Genomic DNA, 22,855 nt, shown 5'->3' with positions numbered 1-22,855 from the left:
TTAAATCATAAAGCATTAATTGTAAAGACCTAAGTTGCAGCTTTCACTGCTTGAGCTGTACTGCAGTGGAAACACTGCCTCCTCAGACAGCATTCAGAGCGTGACAATTATCAAGGCTTTTTTTACTGCAGACAGTACAGTCTGTGATTTATGGCACACAGGATACGCCTTCAATAAATACAGACAATGAAATTACTACCATAATTATGCAATTCTTGCTTCCCATTAATGATCTTGTCAAGGAAGTACTTCACCAAATCAAGGCTATAACACTGAAAACAGCTACCTAGTACAAGAGAAACCCATTTCAGAGGACCCTCTTTAGAGGCATCCTCTATACAATATTCATTAATAGCTGGAGCAATTTGAATATACTTGGTCTCTGCATTCTGTGTTGCAGTATTGTGTACAAGATATTTCTATAAAACCAATTTTCAGCTTCTGAAATCTACAGAAAACAGGCTTGTATGTGTTGAATCTTCATTTTTTAAGCCCTTCCATAGTATTATCAGCAAGAAACCCATTTTACCTGGTGGACAGAGCCCACAGTGGAATGATCCAACTGTGTTGATGCATTGGACCATAGGTACAGTTGAGCAGCCTCCATTATTACTTGCACATTCATCAATGTCTTGGCAAGTGTAGCCATTTCCTTGCCAGCCTAAAAGGCAGCACAGAAAAGACATCAGAAAGAAAATGCCTGACCTTTTTGTTTCTTCTTTGACCAAGACTTTTCATAGAGTACAACTGAATTGCACTTCATTAGCACAAGAGTAGACCTGTCTCTCTCATAACTGATTAAAATTAATACTGGTCTGAAAATCTGCTGTTTCAAACACAGCAGGGTGGTAAGAGAGTGCAAGAATGTTTTATTTTAACTATATTCTGGGTATTTCAGATTCAAACACGCTTTTACCTAAAGAGGGAGCCGTTCTAGTCTGGTGTATGTACGTACATTTTGCAGCAAAGTTTTACTGCAACTTCAGGTAAATACTTTAGAAACTTCTCCTATAGACACCCAGCTCAGGAAGAGTATTGTCTGAGGGAACAATCAGATTTTTATATTGCCTTAGGGCAGGAAACACACAGATATGAAAGTACTGTAGATGTATTATGTGAAGGTGACAGGACATGATGGACACGAAGGTACCTGTGGACATGAGACCTATTTAGATGCTCAGATGATAAATCATGCATTAGACTCCACTGCCTGTGTTACCTACATAAAACACAACCTGCATTTACTCCCTAGAACAGAGACCAAAGAATTTCATGGAGTTATGCTCATCTGCATCCTGTGTCTGTGCTTATGATACATGGGCGGTAGTACCTCTGCCAGCCCTTCCAGCCTGAGAGCAAGGAAGGACGAGATACCTGTGGGGCAGGGTCCACATCTGTAGGAGCCTGGAGTGTTGTAGCACTGCACAACTGGATCCTGTGAACACGGAGGATTAGGGAGGCTGCACTCATCTATATCAGCACTGCAGGCAGGGCTGCCAGAAGGGGACATCCAGCCAGAATCACAGATACAGTGGTACTTGGGCTGCCACAGAAAACATCACATTGCATGTTTAAGGCATTTGCAATAGTCAAGAAAAAGGCAGGAGGAGTTAAATTCATAAAATGACTTTCAAACTATAGCAAGAAAGCTTTCGGAGCATTACATGACTTGTACACTTTGTTTTGTAAGTTGCTTCAGTAGTTTTCTCAGCCCATTTCTTCCTCTGAATTTACTTTTTCAGATTATGGAAACCACTCAGGCCCATTCATTATGTTCATAAAAGAAATCTGTAATTTACCCCAAAGCTCCTAGAGAAAATAAGATCAATTATGAGCTGTACATAACCATAATTAAAAGTCATCAACTTCCTTTTTAACCAGGGCAAAGAGATCAGTGTAAGCAACCTGAAATCATCTTGGCTGTTTTCTTTTAATCAAATTATTCTTTAGTCTGTGCAATCTGCAGCACTGGCATTAAAATGCAAATACATGTTTTCTTTTAGGAAAGCAGTTTTCTCTCTAGTAAACTTTACTAATGGCCAGATTTCAGCATTTATCTAGCTTTGGTCCAATTAAAGCTAATGGGAGTTTTATTGTTGATTGTCACAGGAGCAGACACTGTTAAGACAACACTGAACCCTTTTGAAAAGCTTTCTCAACAAAAAGTGGGCAGAAAATATGTGATGAGTTTTGAAACTTCTAAAAATTAAGCAAAGAAATTATTTTATAGCAAAGCACAAAAAAAATGTGCTGTGCCTGGAATGGTGCCTGGACATATAGGAGTATTAAGGAGCACAAGCTTGGCTGGGTGGTTTTGGAGGGCTGGTCTGAGTGGAAAGAGCCAAAGCTGTCATGGTCCATCTGTCCCTTTGGAGTGAACACCCTGTACCCAGATTCTCACCCAAATGGAATGAGCTGGCTTGCTCCAGAAGAGCACTCAAGTGTGTGCTAGCATCCATCCAGTGCAGATGCTTGGAAAGATTGGGCCTGGAGTCAGATCCCACATCCAACTTACACTGAGGAGCACCAAGGATGAGCCACAGCCACACAGTCACCATGCAGCCTGGGCAGCTTCCAGGTCCCTGGCACTAATGTGCCACTTTTCCCAGGAAAAATAAGATTCATGATGTTTGTCCTTCTCAATCATTTAAGCAGTAAAATACTCTAGCAACTTAGAACTCCCAAAATAATGAACAGTAAGAATATTATGTTTCAAATAGGACTTCGGCTTATAAAAAAATTATTCCCAACTCCCTATGGATGTAGTAGAAGACCTAATACTGTGACAAGTACCTCTAACAAGACATAAGACATTTCTGATTCTTTCTGCCATCCCTGGTACAGCAGAGAGGCTGTTATGTTGTACAGTGGCCTTTCTTGTTTTCAGCAGCAGTTCGTGCTACGCAGTTTTGTGATGCTCAGCAGAATTTGCTGCTTATTCATGCTGTGCTGTATGCTGAGGTTTATACATTGCTCCTTACCCTGCTGGGCTGATCCCTCTCTTCATCCACACATAGGCCATGATCACAGAGGCTCTCAGATCCTTCCTGGCAGTCATCAAACCTCAAGGCACAGTAATGCCCATAGGTTTCTGGAGTACAGGAGCAGCTAATGGTAAAAGCAGAAAGAAAAATCTAAATTGTGCCTTTCTACCACTGTTAAAGATTGCTCATTTCCATTCTCCACTTTCTGTTCCTTACAAAACACATCCATTTACCAATAATGAAAATCCTGCTAATAATCATGCAGAGAGGCAAATCTCCTGTTCAGGAGAGATTCAAGAATCATTTGAGACTTGTGTATATTCATGACTGTCTTGGCCCTATGGCAGAATCTACAGCCTTTTGTTACATTCATAAGCACAAATCTAGAAAAAAAGAAAAGTCTAACATAATATTTAATAGAACATGAGCATGGAAACCCACTTCAGTCAAAGAGCACCTAAACTTCCTTTTTCAGTTATGACCATCATATGATGCCATGTGTAGAAATGCCATGTCTGGTACTTTCACCCCCACACCACAACAATGGGCAGCTGCTGTCTCAGCAGCACCTCAGGGATGTAGTGGGCAAGAGGTAGCATTTGGGATTGGTGGGGTGGGAAGAACAAAGCAGTGGGTTGAAAGAAGGCATTTGACTGGGAGGATTGGGTTTGAAAGCTGCCATATGTAACACATTTTTATTTAAAGGGCAGAGCTTAGTTACAGCATTATACACATGTGGTGGAACTGAAATTGGGAACTTCTAAGCCATTGGATAACGTTTCCCTTTTCTCTGGCTCTTTATTTCCACATAGAAAAAATGTGAGGCTCTAAAATACAACTGAAAGATATAAATGTACAGAAAACCTCCTATCAGATCACTAGCTTCTCAATAAAATGACAGTGAGACTCTTATTTGGATTCAAGTTATGTGATGCAATGTCTGCAGCTTGCAGAGACATATGGCAGGTGCACACCCTTCTTGGATTGCTTTTAGGCTGTCTAATGAAAAGTGCTCTGTAAAAGCATTTCTCTGGAATTTGAATCAGGGAATTCTAGTGCAGCTGACCTGGACCTTGAAGCAATTTATATAAAATAAGCTGCTGCTGTCCCTTCCACCGTGTCACATGCTCAGCTGAAATTGCAGTTTGATAAGCCAATTGCAGGTAACTAAAGAGTGCACCCAGGACAAGCAACCCACATGAACTTAGGCTTCAAAAATCCACGACAGCTTAATGCTTAACTGCAGTCTGCAGTGCAAGACAGCATGTTCATTATTGTAAGAGACAGCAAGCAGAACAGCACCTTCCCATCAGTGCAGCAGCTCAGCCTGGGCAAGCACAGAGGCAACAGGTCAGGGAACCAGATGACTTTTATATGTCTAAAGTACATTCAGAGCTTCATGTTCAACTTCAAAGGACACAGAAGGCAATCTGACCGTCTCCAAAGGAGGAGAACAATGGCACTGTCTCCTGTCTCCTCTGGCAAAGATTAATCTGCAACTCATCTGAAGTTTCTTTTCTGAAGTAACTTCTCTGAAGTTTCTCAGAGAAGTGCTTCCAGAAGTAGGTCACACTGCAAGGCACTCAAGCCAAATTGTGATGCACTGCTGCTTGGCACTGCTGTGGCTCCATCACATGATTCATGGCATGTTGTGATGAGGCCCCTGTTGTTTTGGTTGTGACACAGAAGTCTGATAGACTTGAGGACTTTTACGGCCTTTCATCCAACTGATACAATGTCCCCTAAAGATTTTGACTGAGGAAGGTGTTTCTGGATACCTGCTCTTTTTCCTCATATTTCAGCTTTCCTGTGTTACAGGAAAACCATGCTTGATACTTGGTTAGATAAAGAATATGAACAAGGGGTGAAGACTGCATTATGCTCCATTTCATGGTACCTAATCCAGTACTTCCAATCACCTGGTATTGTTTCTGCAGGCTATGGAAAATCAGATATTATCCTTTTCTTTCCCTGCAGTCCACAATGGTCTATATAACTACGCCAAAGCATTAGTGGGGTGACCTGGGCTGTTGAGCCCCAGAAATCTTAGCAGCAATGTCCTCACAGTTGCAGAAAAGAGATGTCATATTCTGCCTGGGTATGGATTTAGCATTTGTGGAGCACTCAGAAGTAAGCCAATAAGGGACACTAAAGATAGTACAATGGACTTGGGAAGGGACTATGTAATAATCCTGAGTATGTGATGCAAAAGCAGTAATATTAAGGTTTCAATGACTTATGAAGAGGTCTTAGTTCATTCCATGAAGCATTGATTCAGCAAGTATCAAGGAGGGCAAGCAGTACTCCAGGGAAGAGCCCGGGGAATCGTGACTGTATTGACACAATGACAACACTTGTGAGAACAGCAGACCTTAAACCTTAATTTAGTCAACACCTGTACCTCTCTGAGCACAATAAGAAACAAATAAAGGCAGACTGCTTTGTTGTTTCCTCGACAAATATCTGTTGCAGACAAGCTAGAAACATCCTTGAAAATAAAATTAAAGCTTAAAGGAAGCATCACACAGCAGCGACACCTCAGCAGACTCTGTGCTAATGCTGAAGCATGAGGAGCACTACAGGAGAACTTCCTTTGTTTGAGGTTCTTCCAAGAACTGACAAAGCACTATAAGCCAGTGTTACTTCAAGCAAATATTTGTGGGGGCTAAGATTTCTATGCTGAAACAGGAGACAAAATACTTTGCAGAAAGCTGTGGCATGCTCTCCAGCATGCGTGTTCCCATTGCACAGCGGTAGCTTTGTATTATATGAGAGAGTTATTTATTTAGCAGATTATTTGACATTTTGAGAATGAGACACAAAATGTTCAGGCTGCCTTGCCCTGTAAGCAAGACCATGTTTCCTAAGGAGCTGGGCACAGCCAGAGAAGAATATGCTCCAGAAGCCTCATGTGTGTGGGGCCTGGCACACAGGCAGCCCAGGCACTCCCTTGGTTGCAGACAGCACTTCTCCCTTTCTGCCTGGCAGCACTGTGCATTCCTTGCTCTGTTGCTGTCTCAGCAGTGCCTTTGTTTTTGGAGGGGATGAAGGCATTTCACAGAACTGTTTCTGATTTCACAGAATATTCTGAGTCCAAGGGACCCACAAGGATCATCAAGTCCAAGCCTTAGTGAATGGGCTGCATGGGGATTGCACCCATTATCTTGATGTCATTAGCACCCTGCTCTGACCAAAGGAGTGTGCTGGGAACACCAGTGATCAAGGGTGATCACCTCCTGCATCTCCCTTTGATCTCAAGGGGTAGGTGATAGCAGAGGGATGGTAACAGGGCTGTGCTGTGTGGGCATGTTGGTGAGAGCTGGCTACAGCCCAGCATGAGCCTCTCACTGCCCCAGCTACATCCCATGGTGCAGGAAATTTCCATTAAAGCAGCTGCACCTACAGCAGGGGGCTGGGTCACTGGAGCCAGTCCTCAGTTTGCAGCCTTCCCCCATGCATGGCTGTGGGATACATCTGGTTCCTGCTGCTCCTCTTGTGACAAAGCAGGCAATGGCTTTGGAGGCCTTTCTGTGTCTGCAGTGGGCTCAGTGTACAGTGCAGTAAGGATTTTATCTGTTCCCAGACTGCCAGGGTTATAGTGCACAGATATTAAACAGACTTAATTCTAGAACTTGTGCTGCAGGCATGAGATGGGGCACAAAACAGCAGAGTATTCTACATGGGATATTTGTGTCTACTTTTAAGAAGTTACCTGTAGCTGCCTGGTGTGTTCACACAAGTGGCTCCATTCTGGCAGCCTAATGCTGTTCCAGCAAAAATCTGGCATTCATTAACATCCACGGAGCACAGGGGGCCCTAAGATGAAATGGAAAACCAGTTTATTTTCCAAATAACTGAGAAATGAAGCAAACCATGGGCCCAATGTTTAATATAGTTTTCAAAGATATACAAACCATGGGCTGTTATCAACACAGATCCTCTAATGAAACACAATAACAAAACTTTATTTTTCAGCTGGGTTCTGTGACCCTTGCTATCACTCAGATGGGGATAAAATATCTCAGATGTAGAAAGCATATGAACAGCACATTTTTGCCAACCCTTCACTTTCCAACTAGAAAATACTCAGAATATTTTCTTATAAACTGTTTCTATCAGGAAAGCCCATAAATTTTGACCCAAATCTTGCTGGGATAACTTTTAAGTTGAAATCCTTTGAGAAGAAGACAAAATATTTCCATCTCTGGTGCACATAATAGCACCATTAAAGCATTTGCTAGTAAACTCTCTGGATTTGAAGAATTCAGAATGGCACTGAGTATATACACCCCCAGTTTGTCTTACTTGTTTAAGACTGAATAACTACCCATCCCTTCCCCCAGCCTCCCTCTATCCTTGTGTAAGGTCAACAGCAAGGCATGCAGTTCAGTTCAGTGCTCAGCAAAATCCAGACTAATTCTCTGCTGTGGGAACTGCCAAGAATCACTGGCTTCATGGGCCACTGCCTGCATGTCACAGTGCAGGGCTTGGCCCAGTGCTTTGGGCTTCTTTTGTTGCACATATATATTGATATTGCTGAGAAGCAAACAACCAATAAGTGACACTGCTGCTCTGCTGTTCAGAGTACCTCACTCCACCCTGAGCAACCCAAAATTCTGCCCTGCATGGCAATCACCCTGAGCTAGATGCAGCCTTGCAGTTGAAATACACACTCTGTAGTCAAGGAGGCTAAAGACTCACCTGCCAGTTGCTGGGACAGAGGCAAAAGAAACCATCCAGTGAGTTTACACAGGTCCCTGAGTTCTGACAGGGGTTACTACTGCAGGCTCTCCGCTGGATGTCCTGAAATGCCAGAAAATAGTAGAAAATGAGGTTTCTGCTTAGCTGGTGTTCCATTAGCATTTATTTTCAAGACAAACCTTCTTTTTTCTCTTCCCCCAAAGTCTTTCTTGAATTGCCCTCCATTCTTTTTTTTGCAGCAAGGTTGATTTGTGAAAGTTTTGAGCTATTTCACTTATCCCTGTACAAAAAAATGATGCTGTGATTGTTCATACACAGAATGGCCAAACACTAGGATGAGAAAAGACCTATAAAAATTAAATATTAATAGAGATTGTTCTTCACCAGCAGACTGGGAGTCTAGATGGAAGGTTATCTTGTGTTTTTGATTCCAGGGGTATTTCATCTGACAATTGTTTTTACTGGCACCTGAGGCTTGTCACAAGCTCACTGGAGAAGCAGGCGACAGCTGAAACTTAGTTAGTTCCAGTACAATAAAAACCCAGTTTGAGTTTCTGGTCTTTATCTTGACAGACCAGTGAAGGAAAAGTTTACTTCTCCTTGTTATCAACTTGTTGTTCTTGAACGTACAAGTGTTTCTCCGTTAAGAAATGCAGTCTCCTACAGAGCTTATATTTTTCTAAGGCATATCACCTCCTCCACAAATCTTGGTGCTTTTTTTACCTTCTGTTACCAAAAAAAGTTTTCCTGAGGAATTCATGAGAGGAAAGAAATCATTTAGCTGTTTAATCATTTATTTACTTGGGGCTGAGATTTTCTTTTCTGATCTCTAGTTTGCTTCCCATTTACTTACCTGCTGTAAGCTTTGAAGTTTGTTATCGAGACTGAGGATCTGCAAAAGAAATGTGAATTACGTTGTGCTTGGTATGAGAGTAACCACAGAGGTACTTGCTTGATACTGGTAAACTCACAAAATACTTTCCTCTGGGAAAAGAGAATAGCTGGTATGTGAAACCAGGTGACAGTCAGATCCAAATGAGGCCCCATTCACTGAGATTTTGGTGGGTTTGGCTGTTCAGAAAATGACAGCTTAAATATGTCCCAGCTTGGATCCACAGGAAAGACTCTGCCTTGCAAAGATTTATTCAGGTGCTGAAAATCAAGAATGTGAATATTCCTGTGGGACTGCTCAAGTCCTCACATGTGTGACAAGGACAGAGATCTGGGACAGAGCACTGAAAGCCTGGACAGGGTGTCCTCATCTCAGTGGGTTGTAACCACAAACAGCAAGCTGACAATGAATCAGAGAATGTGATGGATTCATATTAGCCCAATTTCCCTAAAGGAAGATCTCTACACTATAAAAATATTCTCCTATAAGAAACTTGTAGAAACACTGTAACAAAAGGCACTTAAACAATCATTTGAAAACTTTTTCATGGAAAAAAGAATTCAGGAGCAGGGAAGTGACAAAACTATTGTGCTGGTCTTATCTTTCCACTGCAAACCCCTATAGCCCATTTTATCTATGGAATGGAATGTCTGTGTAGCAACTATGAAAACATATATGGTCCATTTCCTGAATTTATTCACAAATATTAGAGGACATAGTCAATACAGATGCTGACAATGAACATAGAAGAATCACAGTAACTGGAAATTTTGGGGGGATTTACAGAAATATTTCCATTGTCTACAGAGTTACTGAATAAGTATCTCAAAATTAAACACAGACTCCAGGCTGATATTAAATAGGGACTCTGCTCCAGTTCCTTAAACTGGGTCCAGAAAGACTAAAATGAATCAGATTGTTTAATATTCGTGTGAGGAATAGAAATATGGGAATGCTGGAGGAGGATAACAAGAAGGTTTGGCTCACCTTGGAGGTCAGCAGAGTAATCTGCTGGGACACATTCTGCAAAGCACCACTGGCTTTTTTAAGTTCTTGAATCTCTGTGCTACTCTCTCTAACCTAAAGTTAAACAACAGAGATAATGTGAAGCAAACTTTGACTTTTCAAAAGCTTAGGAAAGTTTAGTCCTTGCATAACTTTACTATTATAAAGTCCACTTAAATACAGAGAGCTCTACTACATACACAATTTAATAATTTCATTATATTTTGTGATGGCATGATTATTTTACAAGTCTGCAACGGCTTACTTTCATATTAGACTGCTGATATAGATAATATAAAATAAAATAAAGAACACATCAAACACTTGTGAAAACAATTTACCTATTTTAAACAATTTAGCTATTAATATGTAGAACTGAAAATGAATGTATATTAAGAGAAAATAACTGAGAATAAAAGAGAATAAATATATCACCTGACTAAAAAGTTCTGCAAGGTCTTCTTCATTAAATTTTATTTTCCCCAGTGATCCAGTTCTAAATTCAATATTTTTGCTGGAGCCAGCATAGAACACTAAATTACCCTGCTCGGAGGATAAACGAGGCCTGTTATGTATTGGAAAAAAAAAAAAAAAGATAATTTAGTCACACATATCTGCCAAAGAGTAAGTAAAATAGAGCTGTAGTAAAGTCATTCTGCCCCCATTAGCAGCACTTACAGGCCACCATCCCAACAAATGCATTTGCAAGCAATGGTACTTACTGCTCATCATAAGTGGCTCTTTTCTGCCTCTTGTTTTCATGGTGGTTTGGGTCACAGCTCAATCCAGTAAGCAATAATAGCACAACCACGAGCTGAGAAGCAGGAGGAGCCCAAGGCATTGCTCTCCTCCAGCTGTCCTGAGCTTCAAATGAAGCCTCCAGTGCTGGACTGGGCTGTTGTGAGCCCTGGTGCCCTTTGCTCTCACACAGCTCCTGGTTCACAAGGTGCCCATTCTGCTGCCTTGTCTTGCAAGGGTGAACTTTATCTCAGATACCTTAATTAAAGATTGACAACATGCAAATCCCCTAGACGTTAAATGCATTTTTCTCCTTTTGTCTTTTGGGTTCAGGAGCTTTGAGAGATCATTAAATGGAATCTGCCTGTATTTTATCACTATGTCTTTGCCCTTTGTACAGCTGAGCACCCCCGTGTCCCTGAGCACCTTGTAATCTGCAGAAAGTGCTCTCCCACGTGCTGCATCACAAGAGCGAAGGAAAGATTATTTGGAAGCACTAAAGGACCTCAATTGTTACCAAAAAAATCCCCTACCCCAAACGTAAACCCCACAGTGGCTGGCAAGGAATACTTGTACTGAAAGAGAAGCTTCCAGTCAGTGATTTACTGGGCAGATGACACAAACAAGTCAGCAGTACTGAACAGCATGCCATGGATTACAACAGCCAAGTACAATTTTAACTGAATACGGTTGCTCTGACTCAAGGGTGACTCAGTACCCAGATGCTGAGGCTCAGGCTGAAAGCCGTGAGAGATTCCATGTCCCATCTCCCCTTCGCTTTTGCCAGAGTCTCCATATTTCCCTTGCACAAGACTTTGCTGTGCTTTGTTCTCCTCTTTGTTTAGAGAAGCTCTCTGTGTGTTTTCTTTCCTCATGCTAGGAGCTTTCTAACATCCAGGTCCAACACCATTCTTTCTGATTTTCCTTTTTGCTTAGTAGACATCTTATTCAGGTTGCTCACTTTTCAAAACTCTACTGAGAGTAGAGTAGCAACAGTTGTAGCTGCTCTTGCTTGTAGGCAACACCAGCATCCTTTAAGCACCAGACCTTCCTGGAAGCCATGGAGCTCCTGCACTTCCTAACTCTACCCAGTCTTTCTTTCTGCTCCAGTTTGTACTTGTCACCTACAGATGTCCCACAGATATGTGGAACCTTCCCTGGAGCTGGGGGATTGAATGAACTCTACAGCTTTCACAAGCTGGAAGCATTATGAGCTCCAAAGAACCTGGGAAGAAATTGAATGCGGTGACAAAAAATACTAATGTCATCTCAAAAAGAGACAGATGCCCACTGAGAACACGAATGTGAAGTCAGGACAGCAAATGTTTGTGATGCTGCCACAGATCACGTGATCTTCACAGTGAATACCATAGTGTCTTAAGCTGTATCCCACCATTTTCCCCAAAACTGGATTTTTATTATATTTTATTATCTGTGTTTTCATAAACTTACCTTGGAATTCAGAACAGCACCAGCCTGCTGACCATGTTCCTTGCGCTTCCACTGGCTGTGATGCAGGTAACCCAACAGTCACTGCTGCTGCTGAGGAACTGGGAAGGGCAGTGGTGAAGCTCCTCCTGAGCCCATGGGAGACAGCCCATCCCATGTATCTACTGGTGAGGAAGGAGAAGGACAGCTCTGTGTAAGTTCACTTGCTCTACAGCAGGGAGTCTATCAGCTGTTCCTGCCAGAACAGAGAAACATAAGGAAAATTTTCTATGTGATGTGCTTTACCAGCATGAGGCACAATATTTCCATAAAAATACAGAATTGTGTTGTAAGAAATATGACTGCTCCATTCAATCCACATGAGCTATGTTTTTTATATCAACTGAGAATCTGTCCCTCCACCTTTTTTATATTTACTATTATGCTTTTTGCTCTGAAACCTCTGCACAGGAATAGGACAGCATAGACAAATTATCAATATTTCTGTCTAGTCAACCAGACACCTTCTGCCTCTGGGTATCCTGGCACTGTCCACTAAACTGTTGCTCATTAACATTCTTCCTGTTGATTTTGAAGTCTGTCTGGTGGGGATTTTCTTCTCTTTTTGTTTTGATTTTCCTTTTGTTTTAACAGTTTACTGAGTTTGTGTAGCTGTCAGTTGGATGTCAACTAGAATAAACTCCAGGCACTCCGTGGCAGGCTGGCTGAATGTCTGGGTACTCCAGGAACTTAATTTCACAAAGTCCATTCTATGCCAACAGTTTCCATCCTGGCCTTTGGCGGTGGCCCACAAAATCCTTCCTTTCCTCTCTATATTTCTTTTGCATGCTGAGTATGCACTGCCCCTCTCTGCTGCCAGTCAGCCTTCAATTCAGGCTTCCCTTTCCAACTAATTAACTCCAATAAACCAATAATCAGTGAGCAATAAGCCATTAAGGATGAAGACAAGGCTGGTAATGCAAGGAACAAGAAGAAATTCACCTTCTCTTCCTGCAGGCTTTATAGCTTAGAAAATGGCTGGTCTGAAGACCAGCTGATTTTGACTATGCACTGGTTATAGTATGGAAAGAGAGGGTTGGACACCCACCTGTGTGCATGACACACTATTTTCCATTTCATTAGACCTTCCAGATTTTAGTTAATTTAGTCTTTATTCCTAGTGAATGCACCTCAGGCTGGCCAAATTGAGAAATCTATAAACCTTTTTAAGGACAGAAGTAGGTCCACACCTTCTAATTTTACTGTAATATACTGAATTGAGACATCATTTTTGGAGGAACATAATGGAAAACATACAAATTTCTGGCACAAGAATAGGGGCTGTTCTTTCTAACAAGAAGAGCTGGCATGAACCTCTCCTCCTGGGACAGGTCATTCATTACCTCCCTAAGACGAAGGCTCAGAAAACAGCTCTAAAGAGCATAGGTTGTGTGCAGATTTGGCAAGAGTAATGGAGTGTTTTCCTCTAATTCTGGTTGAAGTTCATCCCTGTACTAGCAGGGACTACAATTTACCACCATCTTGTGTAGCTGTGTGAAATGAAATGGTGGTATTCCTCTATTTCTCCAGCAGTATGTGCCTGCAGTGCAAAGATGCTGCTGTAGAAGACAAGAGTTGATTCAAATCATGGCCAAAAATTCAATACACATTAATTATTCCTAGGAAGTAACTCAAATGCATGGACATGATGAGAGTTTTTGACAATGTTACCTGTTTAAATGGAGGAAGAGCAGCCACTGGTGTAAATTCAAACCTGGTTAATTTTTTAATGAAAGACTAAAAAAGAATCCCTTTTCCCCCCCCACAGATGAAAAAAAAAAATTAAAAATCTCTGATATTCAATGTTATCACTTAAATATTTGCAAATAATTCAAAATCCAGTCCATTGCTGGTTGAATACCAAGTAGAGCACATTTACAGAAGTTTTCCTTCAGCTGTGCTCATATCTCCCAGTACTTCTATTTTCACTTCCCTGAATCTTCCTTCATCTTTCCTCCTTCTAATACTACTCTAGAGTTCACAAGTAACACACAACATATAAAGTCATACTGTTACCTCCATATAACTGTGCAAATTCATGGTGTAAATCCAGCTCCATATTGAACTCAGCATTTCCCATGTGTCCCTACAGCTCTGAGACAACCAAGCACAAAGGTGGTAGCAGGCCCTGTGCAATGGATCAGCAACCATGGGGTTTACATCAAACATGGGTGACTCTGAAAAGTAACATTCCCCTTGCTGTTCCTTACCTATAAGCACCTATCATCAGTCTTTCCTTCTCTTCATGAGTGCCCTGAGAGTTTTATGGCCACAGCACCTTCCCCAGGGGCTGCAGCTGCTGCAAGCCTCCATTTCTCACACCCCTCCTTAAGGATTTCTTTTTCTTTTCCACATTCTGCCCTCTGCCACCTGTTTAAGATTCTGCTTCCTCAACACAGTTGATGAAGTTCATAAGTTACCTGCTAATGAAGTTAAACTACCTGGCCAGGAAATTGAGTTTTTCAGTTTTTAAAAGCAAATGACAAAGATAAGAGTCTTGATTTAGTTAACTACTTAAGCTGAAATTGATCTACTGTCCAAATTCTCCCTGGATTCTTTCATCACAAGTAAGATTTAACACATTTGTTTTTTACTCTCCTTATGAGACTCTTATTTTAGTTGTTTTGTCTTTCTGGTTTTTCTTCCTACACATGGTTGTTTCTATAAGCCACTTTGATGCTTCCTATTCTCCATTTCATTCTTTTTTGCAATTAGGTTATTGGAAAGCTTCCAGTCAGTTGTATTGGCTTTATTCTTTTCTATTGATTATTCCAGTCCTTTTAACATACACTGGAGTTATTTTAGGGACTTCCATTTGCATATCCACCCTTCTTCACTAATAACCCTAAAGCCATGAATGGACCTGGCTGCACAACCTCCCTGAGATTCATTCTATTCTGTTCTGCTGGCTCTCACCAAGAAGCTCAGTCTGGGGTATGTCTGTAAAGCATTTGCTGTGCCTTGAGGCTGTGGTTACAGGTACTGGCATTCTGTCACCATACAAAACAAGCAGTAAGATTTATCATCCTGGGCTAGAAAATCTCTCTCCAGGTCAGTGGATCATCCAGGTCACTCTCCAACAGTGGCCAAAGGCAGACAGGAAATAAAGGGTACACAAAGGGGTGAGCAGACACAGTACCTCCCCTAGGTACTCGCTTGGCCTCCAGATATTTGCAGCTCGGGAACTTCTCCAGTCAGAAATCTACTTGCTCATTACTCTCAGAGGATTTTTCTTACATGAACTTGTCCAATCTTCTCCTTCTCTACAAGCTTCACTTATAACGCATGTGCAAAGAGTAAGTAATTCCATATGTTAATTGTGGTCAAAACACAGTGAAAATGCCTATTAAAATATTAATTCTGAGAAGAATACCATTTTAAGTATTATTTATAAACAGAATGAGATTAATTTATTTTTTAGAATATATACAGGCAAACATTTGAACAAATCAAAAGTATTTATTGCTACCTACATATGAGGAAATATATCAGTACCATCAACCTTCTCCCCTTCCAAGTGCCAGGTGGCAATTTAAAAATATTTAAATTAAAACAGTGCATGGACAAAAGCACAAGACAAATATGCACTCACTGAAGCTGGGATTTCAGGATGTATTCCTGCATCTAAAATCAGAGACATTCTTCCCTGGAGGAGATTTCAGGAACTTTTTTGCTGCAATTTCTCAAATCCTAGTGAAGGGCATCCAACCAGAGTGGCCATCTGACATCCAACAACTCTCTCACTAAAAGTGTTGTGTTCCAGTTGATTTAAACCCTTCCAACTCTGCTTCTTGTTTCACCAGAGCTCTTACCTGAGAAGGTTGTTCATCCAGCTTCCTCCCACTGTCAACAGGACCAGGTGGAGGAAAGTCAAAGAGAACAATCCAGTTGTCTTGCCTTCACAGGCAGCTGCCTGGCCCTCTTGGGCCCTTATTCTTTTTCTTTAATGGCTCTATAAATTCCCCAAGTGTTGCAATCTACTAAAGACAAAAGTAACACAAATCTTGCCCTGCTCTTCACAAAACCATTTAAATTGACATACTATCTCTACTCAGTATTTCATAAACTTTCCCTAATGGGGTTGTAACACTACAATACTCATATTTGCACAGGCAAAGAGAAAATGGCTTCTGGAATTAATTTTGGGCTCTATGTCTACTTTTTCATGGTTTCACATTATTTTTCCTTGTGTGTTTCTTTGATCAGTTAAATTTTATACATTATTTACATAAGACTGCTCAGAAATGCTAGTGCTCTGAAACAATTATTACTTAACCTCCTCTAAATCCTTACTAATATGTCATATTCTTTAAATAACTTGCAGAAAAAATACAACACTTAAGTGGTTGTAAACACATAGGAGACAAAATATATTAAACTGCTAAGGAAAATAAATATAATTCAGTATTTATACAAGAATTCAAGTGTTAAACTTTAGTATGAAGAGCAAGAAGAGGAGCCAAAGGAGGAGATGATAATTGAATAAATAATCCTTGAGAAGCAACAAATTTTTTCTAAATTTTCCACTGGTTTTAGAAATGTGTGACAACTGCTAAAACAAATTGTATAGTCATTGAAGCCTTGGGCCTGTCAAGGTTTCTATTGAAATGTCTTTGTCAAAACCAAATGGTCTTTCCCTAGTTTAACTTTAAGAAATAGCTATCACCAATCAATGTTTTCCCAGACTGTAATACAGAGATTCCTGAAAATCCTTATAATTCTCCTATCAGTTAAAAGTGAGATAAAAGGCTCTGGGCTGGAGCCTTACATTCACTGCCTGGAAGAATGCACCTCCACTTCAAGCATCAAAAACTACTCAAACTCACTGCGTTAAAGAAATGGTATTGTAGTAATTTTGCTGCTAGACAGGTTTCTTCATGAGTAGGGAAACCCCAGACTAAGTCAGATAAAAACTAGCTGGTATATGGAAGATTTTTGTAAGTCAATCTGCAAGCTTCAAAAATGACTACATAAATATAACACCACCAAATATGACAGCCTTTTTCTCAGTGGAAATTCTCAAATTTAAGGGAACACAACCACATTACCTCCCTCAGATAACAAAATGTAATTAAGACATGCAAATGAATGAGGTACAAAATAAAAAATCAGATTCTGGGAATCTCCCTCCCTTTCCAAAGCTGTTTTCCAGATTTTACTTCTTCACCTTTCAGCTGCTTTTGAAATCACATTTCATTGCTGTGAAAATGCTTAAGCTGAAGTTGCAAAGTACAGCAATGATATACACTGCAAAGCGCTTAGGATTAGGAGACTGCTTGGAAAAGGAAGCAACATGATCATCAAGTGAGGTCAAGCAGGTACAACCCAACAGAACTCAGTAAACCAGGCTATTAATAACAAACCAAGGGGATAAGCAGCAGTCACTCAATTTAGCTGCACCAGTATTACAGGGTTAGCAGGGGTAAAATACACAAATATTTACAACTCTGAATTATTTCATTTTTTTTTCCTTCAGAAATAGCTCAAATTAGCAAACAGCTTCAGTGCTCACAATCACATAGAATTAAAATTCACTATCCATATGCAACAGGCTCTGTATTACTGTATCAGTTTTAGGTGAAGCTAGGTACATTTCAACTTACACTTCAACACTGCTTACTTACAAGTGGCATATAAAACATTAATTTATGTTCTACACATAAAGGAATTGAAGATTAATTGTTAACAGTAATATTTTTCCAAGTATTACTACAGTGAAGCAGAATGAATAGACTATTTACATGAATTAGCAGAAGGAAAATCCAATTTATATATCAAATTGATATCCTTTGTTTTCATACCAATGTGTGGAACATATTAGACAGCAACAGATCTTCATAATACCACATTTCTCCCAAGAACAAGACCATACAGCTACTAGTTATTGATCTGGCTGGTAAATCTACACAATAACCACTGTGGGTACAAGTAACCATGGTTCACTGTCAAAACCACACGTGCTCTTTGCAGTTTAGTAACCAGCACAGCAGTACTTTTTTGCCATTTCAATACAAGTGACCAGGTGAGGACAGAGGCCAACCTCACCTTCTCTAGGGCTTTGTCCAGAGCACTTTCAGGAGAAACCATTTCCATTTCTCTTTTACAGCTGGAACAGTCCAAGTGGTCAATATGCTCCTAGAGAATCAGACAGGCTGAATTAAGTCAACCCAAGCTTTTCCTGGTTTAACAGTCCACAAGCACCATGCAAATCAAGACTGAAGAAGAAATGCAGGACCCAGCACAAGATAAAGCTGCGTGAATTTATCTACATAAATTTATTTTTAAATTGTTTTCAGGACTACAGCAAATGAAAATAGCTACCATATCTCTCTGTGGTCTTTACTTTCTCTACCAAACCCAGATGAAATATACCAAGACTGGTCCTGTGTCATCCCATGGGTGAAGGAGAGAGAGGGAAGAGAATGCATTCATTTTCAGGACTGGCAACTTTAGCTCACTGCTTAGGTGCACAGGAACTACAATCAACTACAAAATCCTTCTGTCTTCTGGCACATAATCTCCCTAAGGATGCTTGCTAAGTATTATCTTGCCTCTTCCTCATTCAAGCTGTTTTTAATCTAGATAGCAATGGGAAAATCTCAATCCCAAGGAAACCAGAGCACATGCTTCTTTAGAAGGCTTTCAGTTTTCCATCATTTTCTCTATAATTTCAGAGGTACTGAACTCACAAGACTTGATTACAAACCCCCTGAGTCCAGCTCTACAAGGCACTGTGCAGTGGTGGCACTCAGGATGGCCACATACAGTGGTTTCACCTCAACATACACTCCTAACCCCAGTACTACCACCAAGATTTGTGAAGAAATTTTCAGAAGCCCATATAATTTTTCTCCAGTTCTTATGTCACAGGAACCTGAGCATGGAGCTTTAATTATTTTTTTTTTTAATGTCTTTTACATGTAAGTCTTTGGTAATGAGCAATGATCTCATCCTGAATAATATGAGAGGAGAAACAGGGAAGTTATTGTCAGGCCTGTGATAATCTTGAAATATTTTCATTCAGCTGCAACTAAACAAATCATTCCAGACAAATACAGTTGGGTTCCAGAATCCTACAAGTATTTAAAGAAGATGAGACAACCATAAAGAACAACTACATCTTAAAATTTCTATATAAAATATAGAATTTATTAGTTTCACAAGCTAAAAAAATCACATCAAAATTTCAGATCATATATACAGTAAATATTTTCAGAATGGATTACTTACATTTAAAGATGAAGAAATTTTACACATAGAACTTGATCTCTGCACCTAATTGAAACAGCTTTGACACAGTTTCACACAGTACTGAGAAAATGGTTTTAGGATAAAAAAATAAAATAAAGTAAAATAAAATAATCTTCCTTTCTCATTGAAGTATTTGCATGTGCTGCTATTTTTCACTCTGCAAACTAAAAAGAACATTTAAATAAAGCAAGTAAGTCCCGTAAAATGCCATTTAAAAAAAAAACACCTATACAGTTTAAATCCATCATGAATGCAAGTTATTAAAAATATATCAAAACTGTTCAGCAAAATGTCTGGGTAAGTATCTTGGTAAGCTCTGGTATTTGTCCATGTTCCATCAGCTTTCTCCTAAAAGATGGAAGTATTTTCTGTCACCAGTCCATATGCATCAGTTTCAGGTTCTAAATTATTCAAGTAGAATGGAGATCAATTTTGCCACCACGTGTACGTTGAGGCTGTTTCCCAGAAGACGATAGCGTTGCTTTACTGTTACCTTTTCAGGAAAACCTAAAACAAAAACATATAGTACAACATCACTAATCTGTGTTTGCTCCTACTTTTTAATCTAATTTTTTTTTCAGTGAACATTTCTTAATGCAGTTATCACAAACTGCAGCAGGATTCACCCTCCCTCCAGACCCCCAAAAATTCACGAGGTTACAAAATCAATTCACAACCAATTCACTGGATTTGAAGCAGTTCTTCTATTATCAATACTGCCATCTCTAAGGTTTCACAAGAAGCTTCAAAACATTCCTCTGTTGTGTAACTACTGCTGATCTACCTTCCCTTCAGAGAGCTCAAAACATCCAGCAGTCTGAGGGAGGGGCAGCAGCACTAAATCCCTGCACAACTAATACTCTAGATAACATCCACCGAAGAACACAGCCACAGCAGAAAGAAAATGTGACAATTCTGCAGATGGACTAAACTGCACTTCTCAATAGGCTTTACATTGTTCTTCCCACATAATCTCCTCTAACAGCTCAGGCAAATCCCAAGCCTCTCAGTGCAATATACCGCCCATACAGATTAAACTATGAGCAAGGCTTATTCAGTGAGTGACCAAGCAGTTGAACAACTTTCCATGTAATTCAATGCTGACCCCATTAAACGCACTCAGAAATACAGACAGCATCAGAAATGTCCTTCCCATAGTAACTGCATGGCCTGGCAGAAAGGAGAGCTAGTAAAAATGGCACCAGCCCAGGTATTGTGAAAGGGCTGTGCTTTGTACTGACTACCAAGCTCCTGAGAGTGAAGCAGTTTCAAGCAGCCAGTTGGTCTGCTCTGTCCTTGTTTGCACTCTTACCTTACTCCAACTGTGAGGTAAAGTAATTTGCTTCAACCTGAGTAAAAGATGAACAGCAGTAGTGACTTATCTGTTAGGGTCGTATAGTAAACTACTGAAACCTGGCCACATTCAATTATTTCATCATTCCCTAAGAAGAAACACCTAACTTTGACTCGGAGGTCATCACCACCCCAATTAGCTCAAATGCACAAGCACACTGTGAGTGCAAGTAGTGATATGTATGCTCTGAAATTTTCACAGCTCTTCAGAAAAAAATCTGCTCCAGAGAGAGCTCAGGAGAGAATGTGGTTGGACAGTTACTGAGCCAAAGGAGGCTCTGAGGAGGAGGTGGTGTCTGGGAGGAGTTGTTCCATCCTTCTCCGCCAGTTACTAATGCCTCAAATGTGGACTGCTTTGGTAAACACATCTTCTGCCAGCTCCATCCACTCTGCCCAGCTTCCTGGCACTCACATTTGGGCAACCGTTCTTCTGTCTTGGGAACAATCACTTGCACTCCCACACACACTTCCTTAGATGGAGTTTTCACATTCCATCAATGGATAAGGTACAGAATAAAGGCATTTTAAAAGCGTACATGAAAATAAATATTTATTTATGCACACACACACACATGCACTTACAGCCCAAGAAGCCTATCTGAATCTTGAAAATGTCAGAATTTCTTCTTCTACCTTTTGGCAACCAAGAACAAAAAATTAATTTTCAGAACTCATGGTTTCCTTTATCCCAAGCCTCCTCCCTCTGACTGTTAACATTGTCTTGCATTTTCTATCTTCTTGGCTCCAGAGTAGCCTACATCAGAAGGTCAGATTCAACAACTTCCAGTATGCTGGCACTTGCTGCACAGCTTTCACTGTAGCATTTTGTCACACACAGTACCTGAGGACATTGAGGTCTTAACAGCACGTACTTCCCCACTATGCTAGCTTTTGTTTCCTAAAAGCTTGCATGCATTGCTAATAAGAAAAATGGAAAACACATCCTGACATCCACTCTCATGAAAGCAGGTCACAGGTGCAAGAATGCTCTGCTCACTTTTAATGATATTGCTGTGGGACCCACCAGAGTGACTAAGACAAATGACTGCAGTATTTCATTGAACTATAGTGCAATTAGTATTTATGCATTTTGATGTTAAAAGCACAAATAAATCTGGTCATGTTAAGAATGAACAATGACTTTAACTCTGGACCTCACATATAAGAAAAGGCCATCAGCTTCTGAAAATGCAGAACCATTTAGACAATCACGTTTCTTCTGATGATACTGTAGCTGCACTAGTAACAGCATCTGTTACAAAGCTGCAGACAGTCTGTTCACATAGTTTTTAGCTTACAGTTTCCTCAGTTTCTTGGACCAATAACATATTTACAGTGGGGACAATTCCAAGCCTCCTGGTTTTGAAAATTTCAGCCTAAATGTTGCTGTCGCTACAGAACACAGCAGCAGAGAACTTAAAACATATTTTGCTCTGAAAATACTATATTTCACACTAATTACTTGAAGTTTAGCATGGGACAAATGCTATCAGGGCAACACCCTTTTTGCTGCAGCCATAAATATATCTATTTTCAAAAAAAATCCAGAGCTTGAAAATTCTCAAAGGAAACTGAGATTACAGTACCTAAACTCATTAAAGATTTCTATCAGCCTAGAATCAAGTAACACTTTTTAAAGCAAAAAGTAGGGAAGTTTTAAACACAAAGAAATGTCAGACTTGTGACTCAGTGCAAGGAAAAATGCATGTTTTGCCTATGACTCAGGAGTATATGCCAGAGGAAACCACTGAATGAGAGAGGGGCTTGCTTTATGTGTCATCAAAGTTGGAGAAGCAGTATAGAGAGGGAAGGGAACTGCAAGAACTGTAAAACAGTTATAATACTAACTGCCATAATTATGGCAAAAGGGTTCTCTCCTCCGATAGGCAGAATCCCAAACGACTCAAGACAGGTCTGCTAAATGAACACATTGTACATGGTGATGATCTGGATGATCCTCAAATTCAGAAGCCTGACTTGTCTTCAGAGTTCAGTTCTGGCTTCACAAATATTGAACCTCGCAGGTGTCTCTGCAGATGAGCTCTGAACAGAAAGCATGGCATCACTCCAAGCACTATGAAATTATAAAAGTCAGGTTTCGCAAACTGCTCACCCAAAAGTAACAGAGTCTTTCAAACATAAATCTCTCCATTGTCTTAGCTCTCCCTTTGTAAAATACAAGCAACATTAACCCTATTGCACCTCTCAGTAATGTTGCAGAAACTAATTTAACAGTGGAAAAACTCAAGCTGCATTTTAAAAAAGAGAAAATGGGCCATTTTGTGCTCAAAAAAGACCTTGGTCAGTATGATAAGCCTATACAAGCACAATCCAGATCTGTTAAGTTCAAGTATCTTGACATCGACCTACATGAATATGAAACAGAGCTATGCTAAAAGGCAAATAGAACAGATTCATTAAAGAAGAGGGGCTATGAAAAAAC

At 40.2% G+C, this 22,855-nt stretch overlaps 2 protein-coding genes across 6 annotated transcripts in view; both read right to left on the bottom strand.

Annotated features, from left to right (window-relative positions):
• Positions 1-10,423, bottom strand: part of CUBN (cubilin) — a 141,794-nt gene extending 131,371 nt beyond the window's left edge. The window contains 9 exon segments of the mRNA XM_059842496.1: positions 530-661; positions 1,375-1,543; positions 2,982-3,108; positions 6,697-6,800; positions 7,686-7,787; positions 8,539-8,577; positions 9,565-9,657; positions 10,018-10,147; positions 10,305-10,423. Coding sequence (XP_059698479.1) covers positions 530-661; positions 1,375-1,543; positions 2,982-3,108; positions 6,697-6,800; positions 7,686-7,787; positions 8,539-8,577; positions 9,565-9,657; positions 10,018-10,147; positions 10,305-10,423 — 1,015 coding nt within the window.
• An 8,512-nt stretch (positions 10,424-18,935) lies between these two features.
• TRDMT1 (tRNA aspartic acid methyltransferase 1) overlaps positions 18,936-22,855 on the bottom strand; it is a 28,976-nt gene continuing 25,056 nt past the window's right edge. For all 5 annotated transcript variants that reach the window (XM_059842417.1, XM_059842442.1, XM_059842426.1 and 2 more), the window contains one exon: positions 18,936-19,566. In XM_059842417.1, the coding sequence (XP_059698400.1) occupies positions 19,466-19,566 (101 nt within the window). In that variant the 3' untranslated portion in view covers positions 18,936-19,465. The remainder of the gene's footprint in view (positions 19,567-22,855) is intronic.

Source organism: Haemorhous mexicanus, chromosome 1 (genome assembly GCF_027477595.1).
Source record: "Haemorhous mexicanus isolate bHaeMex1 chromosome 1, bHaeMex1.pri, whole genome shotgun sequence".
Classification (NCBI taxonomy): Eukaryota; Metazoa; Chordata; class Aves; order Passeriformes; family Fringillidae; genus Haemorhous; species Haemorhous mexicanus.
This window is presented reverse-complemented; position numbering and strand designations above follow the sequence as displayed.